Consider the following 12781-nt stretch of genomic DNA (forward strand, 5'->3'; position numbering starts at 1 on the left):
TAACCTAAATAATAGAACACTATTTATGGAGGTCATAAATTTTTTTTGTACCTTTTCAGAGTACAGTGATAACGACAAAAATTTGATATTTGGAAATGTGAGAACATCAGAACATTCCTTGTTTTCACAAGGAAAGCCCACCTCCTTTTTTCAACTGATTTAACACTGTTTCAAAGACAGCTTTGAAACAGTATGGACATAACTCGTATGGACATAGCTCAGCTGCAGCAATCTGGTCATTATAAGCAGACACCAATCATTTGGACAATCTCACAAAAGTAGAACTTACATAAATTGATGGTAGGGCATTCTTTTTTTTTTTTTTTTTTCCCAGAAACAGAGTGATTTTTGCAATCTATAATGAAGTTTCTTTATACAATTAAATGAAATAGTCTATCTGAATAAATGTTCCTTTCACACCTCTTATGTTGATTTTAACTACCCTTTTGCTTCAGGCAGTCTACAAAGGTAGAGTGACGACAGAAACAAGATATGCAAAAATAGGATTTACAGTATACATTTTGAATGTGATCTCATTGATCACAGAAATCAGAACCTTTAGAGGGTATCTGGTCTAACAGCACTGCTCTAGAAGGGCCACCAAGAGTCCATTGCCCAGGACCATCTCCAGAGAAAACTGATATTGAGATGCCACAATCTCTGAACAACCTGTCCTAGTGCTCTGTCACCCTCACAGTAAACAATGATTCCCGACGTTCAGAGGAAACCTGTCGCGACGAGGGAAGTGAGGGATGCTCAATGTGAGAATCAGCAAACTTCGTTTATTGATAAGTGCTAAAAGCTTAATATATGCCCCATAATTAACTCATGCATATTGTAAAAGCCGAGCTCACCATTGGCTCTGGCTCAAATGTTGATTCCACCTCTCACTCCCTTCCCATGTTGACACAGGTGGCTCTCAGTTGCTTTTGTTTTGTTCCTGTTTACCAGCCAAGTAGCAGGCACAAAGACACTGTAGCTTTGCTACCTCAGATTTCCTCACTGCCTAGTCAGGCCGTGTTCTATACTCCAACAGTTCATCCATAGCTCCAGCTACATCCATATGTCCCCGTCCTGCCAGCCAATCCTCCACAGAAACCTACTGAGTTTATTTTGTGCCAGTTGCCTCTTGTTACTGGACACCACTGAAAAGAGCCTGGCTCCATCCTTTTTGCACCCTTCCTTCAGACATTTGCAAACACTGATAAAATACCCCTGAGCTTCTCATGTCCAGACTGAACAATCTGTCTCAGTTCTCTCAGCCTTTCCTCACAGGGGAGATGCTCCAGTCTCTTAATGATTTTTTTTGGCCCTTTTGTTTGGACTCTCTCCGGGTGCTCAATGTCTCTCTTGTACTGAGGAGTCTAGAACTGGACACACCGATGCTACTGAACCATGAACTAGATTTACTATCAAAGGCAGCTTTTCTAAGAAGAAAATTATTTCCCTTTGTATTGGCAGAAAAGTTTCTGTTTTTACACAAAGCCTTAACCATTAATTGCTCTGCTTTGGTATACAGTAATTCCCAGTAGGTTCTTTGCATTCTTAGGGCACCCAAGCTTACCCAGAAAGCTAGACTGAGAGGGATTTGGTACTACCTACATTGCTATATACAACAGTAATGCATTTCTATACTTGTAACAAAGACAGAATTTCTCTGCAAGCACAGAATGACAGGAGGACTCTTACTGGAAGCACTGTTAGAGGTCACTGAATGGTGTTACACACAGCTCCCTGCTTTCAGAAACAGTATCTTCACATATGATTATTTACCTGGAAGAACTTGGGAGCTGACTGATTAAATGAAAGACTAGGAATTCCACAAACAATGTCTTTGGGATGAACATAAATTGAAAAGGTACATTGCTTTCCATTGTGAGGGGTGCATGTTCTTACAAGAGAACAGCAGGACACTTCCAGCAGCCACAGGATAGAGCACATCTATTTGCTGGGGCTTTTGGTCTTCACAAAGACCAGTCTGTTTACAGACCAGTAAACAAGGCAGAGAACTATAAGCGGAGAGGTTGTCTGCGAGCTCTGTGTGGCTGGCATGCACAAAAGGAGTCTGAAGGTTCTTTGGAAAACAGAGAAATGTCACTTTGGACAGACATTAGCCCATGGCACTGCACTCTATAGAAGAGCCTATCAACTCAAATAAAGAGTGGAATGTACACATATATCACAAGCTATAACCTTGAGGGGAAAAAAAAAATGAACAGATCTGATTCTGTAGATATTTGATGATGGTAACTGAAGGCAGAGGGTGTTTTCAGGATTGACCAGACCTCATGAACCACACACTCCTAAATCCTCACATGGCCAAGAGTACCAAACCACAAATCAGAAACCGGAGAGCCAAGAGGACAAGAAACTCTGGGAATGGCAAGGGAGGACAACTGTTTTGTTGCTAAGTGAAGAAAGGCACTGAAAATTGCCAAGTGCTGCTGAGCTGAACAACTTTCCTCCCGTGGTGACGAAGTTGGGTTACCCCAAATCCACATCAGCCATGCAGCCTGCCCCTTGCTACAGGCCCCACAGGGGAGCAGCCATCAAGAGTTGTATGTAGCTGCAACCTCCTTCTTTCAGAGCAGGAGAAGGACAGAAAGCAGCAATTTCCCATCAAGGTTATTTTAAATTACAGCCTTTGAAAAGAATGAGGCATGGAAACTACTCTCTCAAAAATAAATTTGAAACACTGGATGTTTTTAAAAGTGTGTGGTGTTTGTTTGTAGCTGACTGTTAATTTTTCATAAGAATACTTATATTTGGCATATTTGGTTTGTACTATTATCACTTTCAGGTAAGCACCATGTATCTGAAAATTTACCAAATTCTAGCACATATCAGTAACTCAAAAAACACCATATAATTTGCTCCAAATAAGCCCTTAGGCATGGCTTGTTTTAAATGCTTACCCACACCTACAGTCTCTGATGCAAAAATTTTCTTATATTTATTGATTTATCCAAGAGAAGCTCGAGGTAGAAGCTGAATTCATATGAAATGATCTTACCAACAGGGGCAATATAACGACTTCTATAATGACTTCTACTTGAGAAACAGAAATGATGTCTAGCAAGAATCCCTCCTTCACCTTTGTCCTGATCACACAGAAGGTAAAATCTTAGCACATTTTATAGAGAATGTTGCTACAGATTTATCATTGAACTATGGTTGTTTGATGAAATTATAGTGGAAAAAAGCTAAAAAGGAAAATTAGGATAATACAGAAAAAATAACAAAGCCATAAATTCCTACAGAACTTTGAAAATATTCCTGAAACTTGAGGATCCTGTAAGTACTAGGCAAATTTTTAAGTATAACTCAAAATTGTGTCATTTTATTAGTTCCAAACAGCCTTGCATTCGAAGAAAGGAGGTTTCCTCACTATCCGAATATAGATGCTCCTGTCACTGAAGGTCCCATGAATTTTTCCAGGCGAGCAAACAATATTATTTGGCCAGTGATTCATCTGTTCAGGGGACTTCAGAAGTTCTCAGCGTGGGATGCACATCCTGAAGCAATCAGAAGGTGGCACCTTGTTATCGCGGCTGTGGCAGCGCGGTGCCGGGTTTGTGTCCCGGCGATGCCGCACAGCTCGCGCTGCAGCTGGGAGCCAGTGAGGCTCAGGGAGGGCAAGGGGACGGGCTCTGCTGGAGCCAGTAACAAGGGGAAAAGAGGAGTGCCCTGAAAGGCGAAAGAAAGGCTTCTGGTAATGTGACGGACCTGCTAGGCAGAGACATTCTTTGGAGGCATATAAAACGCATTGTATGTTTATTTGTAATTTGAATGCACAGAAATGAGCCAAGTATTGATAAGAATAAAAATAAGAATAAGAATAAAAATTAATGCTCTTACTAAGGAGAGTTTTTAGACTTTAAACTACTTTCAAGTGCTAAATCCGTATACGTTTATCTTGAATACGTCAGGTTAATTCCACTCCTTCACAAATATGCAGGGATTAGGTTTTGAAACACAGAATACAGAGTATAACCATGAGTGATCAGCGTTTTGAGGACAAAAACACAGGATAGTTTCTGACTTTTATGAAGACAGCCAGAGCTTTTACAAAACCTGTGATGTCATGTTCCCATCCCCTTCTGAATTGCCACCTTGACAATGCAAACATTCCATAACACGACAAGGCTTTCCCTCCCTCTAGCTTTTAGGAGCAGAAGAAGCTACTCCAAACCTTGCCTTAATTGAACTCAGAAGGTTTAGTTAAAAAAAAAAAAAAAAAGTAGTAAATATTTGAAAATGTGCATTGTGTTAATGCCAACTTATGCTTACTGTTCTTCTCAGGTTGAAAAAGAAAGATAGAGAATTACACTTTTTCAGAACCTCTGGAATGAGACAGTTTGAAAATTGTTATGTTAGAGAGAGGTACATTTTATTCTGAACTCTAAAATTTCAGAGAGAGAGCAGAATTCCCACAGGATCCTCAACTCAGTGCAAGACATATTGCAGAAGTGGTTAAATATGATTTACAAATCAGAAATTTATTTCGAAGTGCTTCCAGGATCAAACTGGAGCATGCAAAACTGGAGAAAGAATGGATGAATACAACAATATTTTACTTTTACCACAATAAATGAATCCTGTCCCTGCCTGAACTGGTAGCTGCAAAAGTGGAGACACTAAGGTAACATTCAAATTCTGATATCATGCACAAGGAGCATCGAGTCCTACTTATACTGTAAGTATCCATGTACATCATAAATTACTGACCCACGTATTATACCTTATTCTATTTCTTTTCAGAAAAAAAAAGGGAGATAGAAAAAAATTCAATACAGAAGTTTGAATGCCATCAAAAAACCTGCCAAAATGCTAGGATTCTATTGTTTTTCCTTTCAATTTTGGTCTCTGGCAGGAATTCCTTTGCATGGGCCATAAGCACAAACCTATTCCTTCTCACATGACCTTCATGGTGTAAACACTAACACTCATCAACACCTAGAGAGACAGATTCTAATTCTGCCTGAATTTGCTGGCAAACCTTTCTAGGGGAAGTTAGGATAAAAGCAGCCATAAAGACACTATATTTGGGGTCGTTTAGAAATTGTTAACATGAGTAGTCCCAAAATGGACTTGATCCCTGTTAGCTCACCTGATGCCTCATTCTTCCCTTACTGTCAGTGAGCAAGTGATCCTTATCCTCCCCTTCCTTCCTGCTTTTGCCTTTGTAGGGCTCTCTTGGTCTCTCATTTTCCTGTCTTAGGTCCCAGTTTGTGCAAATGCTATTCTATGCTTTTGTTTCTGAAAGTTTTGTCACTTCTGGCTCTATACTTTCTGTCTTGTTGGAGTCAGGTTTCCTAGAGTGAATACTGCTCCAAAGAGCTCTGTGTGCTGAAATGAGCAATTCTGTGTTTTTTGGGGGGCACAGATGAAACTTTAGGTGGTGGCTGAGCTGTCACGCCTTGGTCCTGTACCAGGCACAACACTTCTTTACAGAACGTATTATCTTTGGATTTGTTTTTTCCAATAAAAAAGGGGTATAAGGAACCATTGGACATTTAAGCAGACTCTGATTCTACTTTGAATAAATTTTAACTTACATAACCCCACAGAATCCCTGAAGAATGACTCAATTGATGAAGAAGACCATTTGGTGGTGCCTATTGAAAGCCTCATGCCACCAATACTGTATGATCATTGAGGGCCACATTTAATCATTGGGATTTTTTAAATAATAATGTTAAAGAACCACTTTTGCAGCAAAGTCACTCCAGATGAACCGTTGCCAAGCAAGACAAATAACTCTTAATGAATACATTTAAATTACATTTGAGGGAAAAGCCAAGACAGAAAATGCCCATTTTTGGGTTCAACATACTTTAAAAACATACTGACTAATGTAGCCAAAGTTTTGACAGAAGTCAACTTCTGTGTTTTATTAGTTTGACCTAAATAACTTTAAACTTGCCTTTAAAATGGGGGGTGGTCAGTATTTTATGGTAGTAATTATCATAATGACTCAATTTGGCACTTCTTAATGGAGCTGTCACACTGCACATGCTGCTTCTATTGCAGCTGAATTACAACAAATCTTGCTGTGTTATTATTTCATTAACTGAAGTTTTAGTAATGATTTAAATGAAAAGGCAAAAACATCATGCTGTTAGTCTTTACTTACAAATGTATGGTCTTTGGTGCTAAATTATAATGATATTTAAAAATTAACTAAATAAACCAGTTTTAATCACAGCCCAGGAGTGATTAAATTTGAAATTGGCCTCTCAGCTCAACAATTGCTATGATCTTGATTGCACAGCAATGCAGTTGGGCACCTAAAGGTCAGGTATCTGAACTATGTTTATGATTAAAAACTCCTTATGAAGCCAAGGAGAAAGAGTTGTTTGACCACATTCCAAGAGCAAAACGTCTTGCTACAGCAACCTGTTTCAGTGTCTCACCACCCTCATAGTAAAGAATTTCTTCCTAATATTTTATCTAAAACTATCCTCCTTGTCCCATAACTACATGTTCTTGTAAATAGCCTTTCTCCAACTTTTTGTAGTCCTGTTTTAGGCACTGGAAGACTGCTATAAAGTCTCCTTGGAGCCTTTGCTTCTTCAGGCTGAACAACCCCAACTCTCTCAGCCTGTCTTCACAGGTGTGCTCCAACCCTCTGATTCAGCTTTGAGGCCTCCTCTGGACTCTATCCAGTAGGTCCAGGACCTTCTTATGTTGGGGACCTCAGAGCTGGATGCAGTACAGTACTCAAAGTGAGGTCTCAGCAGAGCGGAATAGAGGGGCAGAATCACTTCCCTTAACCTGCTGACCATGTTTCTTTTGATGCAGCCCAGGATAAAATTGGCTTTCTGGACTGTGAGAGCACATTGCCAGGTCATGTCTGGCCTCTTTTCCACCAACACTCCAAAGTCCTTCTCCTCAGGGTTACTCTCAATCCATCCTCCACCCAGCCTGTACCATGCTTTGTGATTGCTTGTACCTGTACCCAGCTGCAGGACCTTGCACTTGGCCTTTTTCAACTTCATGAGGTTCCCAGAGGCCCACTGCTCAAGCCTGCCAAGGTCCCTCTGGATGGCATTCCTTCCCTCTGCTTATGTTAACCACACCATACAGTTTGGTGTTGTAGGTAGACTTGCTGACTGTGCACTCAATCCCACTGTCCATGTCCTTGACAAAGTTGTTAAACAGCGCTAGTTCCAATATCAACCCCTGAGGAACACTACTGCATAGCTCCAACATCTTGGTCAGGTAAAATTTCTCCTAAGAATTTCAAGCACAACTGAAGGGTGTGAAAAATTTTTTGAAGCCTTTTTTCTTAAATCATACACAAACCAGTCTGTATTTTAAAGATATTTTTGCTCTGGAGTGTTGTTCCATTTTATTTATCTAATAGTTCAAAAAAACCAGTTCAATCTCTGAGTCTGGAGATAATTCATACAATGAAAAGCTAAATTCTATTAGTTATTTGGTAAGATGATTTATCATCTTACCTACATTATAGTTTTATGCTCTAAAAGAAGAATGAATGCCAGGGGTCTTAAAGAAAAGTAATAGTGAACAATAGGGGGTTTATATTCTCTAAATATCTAGGCCCCACTCAAAGCTGAAGAAAGCCATGGAGAGATTTGGGGGACCTTTTAATCATCTTCACATAGCCAAATCTTTACCACATAGTTTGTTATCATTTGTTCCATCCTTAAGAAATGCAGTGTGCAGTATGAAATTAAAGGGTGCTTTTTAGTCCTTTCTAGGAGCCATATCACATGGAAGTTTTTCATTACTTTTTTTTTCATTACTTTTCCAGTTCTATGTGAATTTTTCAAAATCATGGCAATTTATACACAGAGAGAGTTTCGGTGGAATATATATTTCCTTTTTGGCAGAGAGCTGATAAACTTCCAACTAATTTTTCAAACAAAAATTGGGCCAAAGTACCAAGTCACAGAGCAGTGCTATCCAAATTTCTCATGCCATTTCCTTATCCTTAATAGAATATAAAATTTTGGACCTTTTCTTTCCAGCTGCCATTTGCCTGTCGGTGCTAGAAGGACAGTTTTTGTCTTTGAGCTGACAGGCGAATGGTGTTGTTTGCTGATCTTAGTAGTATCATAATTCCCTGTCTGTGCCACATCATTACTCAGCAGCTGGATAACCCAGATAGTGGAGCCTGCCTTGGTGACACATGTACATCATCTCCTTTGCATATAAAGCAGGGAAGAAATTTGTCACTGGCATCCCAGACTCAGTGATATGAACCAGAAAGGTGGGTGATGGGCCCTGTAACTAGTCTCTTTATATCAGCCTAGTTGAGTCATACGTGGCACATGAGAGAATGGGGAGCCATGTCTCACTCCTGTGTTAGGTTTGGCTGCCTCACATGGCAGACCAGGACTCCAGCTGCAATCCATTCTCCTTTTTATTAAATGATTTTCATCCTCAGCACGTGGTGTTGTCTGATGGCTGAGTAAGTGTCATGAATCAGGACAGCAGGGCTGGATGTTGCCCAGCTAGCCAGTGGTGGTTCATTAGCTAAGACTTGTCACACCAGTGGAGCTGTTTTCTTAGTAGATAAAGAGCACAATTCAATGGTACTCCTTGAACTTCAGTTGATGTGTCATTTCTGGCTCACATCACCAGTGTTTGCTGTCTGACTGGAAGGATCCAGGCTCTCACATGTGGCACAGAACACTGAAAGGTGAAGCTCGCTGCCACATCTGATTTATCTTGTGGTCTCTGAATAGAAGCTAAGTTAGGATCACAGAGGACAGTTAACAGCAAATGGCTGACTGGACATGAAAAATAAATCCGCATGAACAAAAACATTTCCATCTGATACTAACTGATATACATATTCACCCTGACTTTTTTTCTCATGGGCAAAGTTTACTTTTATTTTTTTGCCACAGTGACTCATCATTTACCTTTCTATCTTCTCTGGTAATCTGAGCCAATAAAATTGATGTTACCAATAATAACAAAATAAATACAAACTATGTGCATAAGTGTAAATAAACAAAACATCACAGCAGACTATTTTTTATAGTAATTGATAACTAGCAGAGAAAAAATATAAAGCAATATATTTAGAGAGAACCTTCTTATAGCATTCAGTTGCCATGGAAATACTGCAAGAAACAGGGGGTAAGCTTGAATACTTCCAGCTCCAGTCACCACTTCAGGCTGTGCTGTTTGCACTGTTCCTATGCTAGGTACACACTGCATGTACTGCAGTGAAGCTCTTGAAGACCTCATTAAAAATGTAAAAAATAGTCCTTCATGTGAAGGACATCTCTCCTGGAGGGAAAAAAGAACACAAACCAAATACAAAACCCCAACAAATGAACTGATAAAAAACAATGCTCTCCAAACATTTAATGTATATTTTTATATGTATATGTATATGTGTATCCATATGTATATGTATATGTATATGGAACCGAGGTGATAGAATCTCTTTGCACTGTCAAAATCTGGAGAGCACATACTATAGACAGAGCTGGTCTTACCTTGGGGGCAGTGTGATCTATCCCCACCAGAAATTTATAAACATCTCTAAAATTTTTGTTTCTATCTTGGTGGGGACATACAAAAAAGTAACTTTTCTCTCCTAAGAACACAATATCACAGACAGTACATGCTCAGCCCCACTGGAGAATGCCACCAAAAAAAAAAAAAAATAATTTCTCTCTGTGTTTGTCCTCATGACTAGTGACTAGCCTCATACAGTCATACAGTGACTAGCCTTCAGGGCCAGTCCTTCATTTCACCTCTGGTTCTATCCTGGACATTACCCACAATAGTCCCTTCAGGAAAAGATAAAAGCGTCTATCCACTTTAATTATTTCAGTTAGGCAATCAAATGAAATTTAAATAAACTCGTGTTACAAAATTAGGGTCGTTCACTGCTTAATACATGAAGTCAACAAGACTCAATACATTTTTCTGTATCGGAAAAAATAATAAAAGAAATTATTAATTTAATATAGTGAAAAATAAGCTTACTCCCTCAAAAAGATTTCAATTTCTACTTCAACATGACAGTTTAACTTAGGCTTTTTGGAGTAATTCTCACTGATATCTCACTCATTTGGAGGAATTCTCACTTATTACATAATATTATGATTTTATTTGGGGGCTTTCTGGTCTTTATATAGAAGATGTGAAAGGAAAAAGAACAGAGAAACCTAGGGTAAACTCATTACCATTAAACCCATCCTTGCTGCCCTCTGCTCATTGACCCCCTCCCCTGGAGCTCACTGACATATCAAAATTCTGAATAACTTTTTGATATATTTAAAATACAAAGTTGATTTCCACTTTTCTCATGAAAAGTTCTGAAGTTTCCTGAACCAGTTCACTGACTCAAACCATAAGAGAAAAAGGTTTTATTTTGAACCAGTTATTCCTTTAACAATTTTTTAAAATTATCTGAATGTAAAAACTGATATCTCAGAGAGCTGTAAAATCTCAAATGGCACCTTTAAACTTTTGGGGAAGTGATTTTCTTAGCTTCCCAAGGTGACCCATCAATCACTTTTGTCTATCAAAGTGCTAAGATGAAAGAGACTGAATACATTGCTTTTTTTAGTATATAGCAATCTCCTTTAGATTATTTTTAAGAAATCTTTATTACTGTCTTTGCAGAAGTAGCCATGTGGTAATGAAGGTATTCAGTTTTACAGCTGAGGAAAAAAAAAATCAAATAATTTTAGAAGCATATTTGCAGAACTGTGTTCCTGTGGCATATATCATGCTGTGAATGTAAGAGGATAAGAGTCAGTCTAAAGGTTTTTGAAAATCCCCTGTAAGAAGTCTTTGTGGCTTAAATGATGTTGAGGAATGCAGGCCACCAAACGTTCAGCTGACAAAAGAGACACCACCTGGTATTTGCTTCTGTTACTCTAGGGCAGAGAGCATATGGTTATATACACAGAAGCAGATCAGAATTTAGAGATATGATAGCAAGACTTTGAACACATACAGACCTTTCCCAGAAATTATCAAAACATTCTAGGATAAATTACTAGAAATATATATAACAAACTTGGATTTTTATAACTGCAAATTATTTCATTTTAATTAATACAAGTAGATATTACACAAAAGTGGCTCTTTCTGGAGAAGCACTGTCATTTTTTATTTGTGTATGACAAGGACACATCATTTTTATGTAAAATCTTGTGAAAATTACTGGTTCTGAAAACCAGAATTTTACAGGCACTTTCCCTGTCCATTTCATGAAAATAACAACAAAAATACAGCTTGTGTTTTTGATTACTGTTCTCCCAAGCTTGGCCTACTTAAAGCAGGCAGCTCAAAAACAACCTGGTGAAGACTGTTTTGCTCCATTACCTTTTTAACTGCAAAATCATGGAGGGAGTATGAAACAAAGGATGGAGGGAAGAGGCTGAAAAAATATGGGAGGAATATAAACTAGTCTGCTGAATGCAAACTATATTTTCAGCTGTTCTGTAAATAATTCTCAAAGAAAGATTAATTTCAAACACGTGGAAACCCTTCTAGTGATAACAGATGCTACAAGGCCCTGTGAGCAGCTGACTGCTGGGAAAGTGGTCAATATTGGGGAGAGAAGAGGTAGGAGAAAGAGAGGAGAGAGAGGAACAGGAAAAGGAGATTTGTCTTAAGTAATGGCAGCATTACTCCTCTGAGGTAAATTAGAATATTAAAGTTTCAGAGAGACAGATATGCTGGTTTACCAAGTGCAGGATCACATGGGTTTGAACATGAAGGATCACATGGGTTTGAACATGAAGTTAGAGGAGCGTGTCTTGGGATGCCTCGCTCCAGGAAGCCTCACTCAGCCACAGCAACCAGGAATTCCTCTACTTTTCCACAAAGCATCACACTCTCTTGAACTGAGAGTGATGGCAAATCTGGCAAATTTTGGTAGGAATTAGACTGTTGAAAATTTATCAAAGTGAAGCCTTTAAAGACACAAAAGCTGAAATCTAAAGAGACTTAGCAGATTTAAAGACCCAGAAATATTTCCCACTACAAAGAAATACGGTGGGGAGTTATTTTTCAGTACTAAGAAGCAATTCTCATAGCTATTTATTGTCTTTGCCCTGAGCGAGGTTAAGCACCAAGAATTGCCCTAATCTCAGACCAGGCTTGATTCAAAGCCTCAGTTTCTTACTTGTCTTCCTGTGCATTTTTGCATAAAAAGAAAATGCTGGTTATAACACCTCCAAAATACACCATTTGATAAAGCTACTACCCAAAACATTAGGAATAACTCTAACTTGGAATGCTGTCTGAGAAGGTAAAGCCATAATGTGTATGGTTTTTAGAAAGCCTTCACTCAATTTTGGTCTTTTACAGCTAGAATTGTAAACTGGATAGTGCATTTCTCATTTGCTAAGATTTGGAACTTGCCTTTCTACTTTATATTTTTACATGAAGATATTTCCACTGAAATTTGTTTCCTTCTGCTCTAAACAATTAAGTTCAAAAATATACATATACATCTTCCTAGAAAAGAAGTCCATTTCACACAAATAAGTATTTTCTCTTCTAGCATTGTGCTGTGTGCAATTTTTGCTTTAGACATCTTTCATGAAAGTGTCAAATGGAAAACAGAAAGATTTTGTGCAGAGCTTTACCTATTATACACACTCCCCAAGCTCCCTTTCCAAATGGGGATAATTCTTGTGTGGTGGTCATGTGGATTAACTAGTTGAAATTAGAATAGTAATTTCTTTTGTTTGCCTGTAAATACCTAGCAGCAAACAGGGGTAAATGCATACAGGACAACACCTCAACAGCCAGGAGAAACAGTGAAGAA

The 12781-nt window shown here is 38.7% G+C and overlaps 1 protein-coding gene across 1 annotated transcript in view; it reads right to left on the reverse strand.

Moving 5' to 3' along the window:
* Window positions 1-9223: 9223 nt before the first annotated feature.
* Window positions 9224-12781, reverse strand: part of KCNC2 (potassium voltage-gated channel subfamily C member 2) — a 252934-nt gene continuing 249376 nt past the window's right edge. The window contains exon 5 of the mRNA XM_032688011.1: window positions 9224-9270. Within this exon, the coding sequence (XP_032543902.1) occupies window positions 9251-9270 (20 nt within the window). The 3' untranslated portion in view covers window positions 9224-9250. The remainder of the gene's footprint in view (window positions 9271-12781) is intronic.

The sequence above is a fragment of the Chiroxiphia lanceolata genome, chromosome 5 (genome assembly GCF_009829145.1).
Source record: "Chiroxiphia lanceolata isolate bChiLan1 chromosome 5, bChiLan1.pri, whole genome shotgun sequence".
In the NCBI taxonomy this organism is placed as follows: domain Eukaryota; kingdom Metazoa; phylum Chordata; class Aves; order Passeriformes; family Pipridae; genus Chiroxiphia; species Chiroxiphia lanceolata.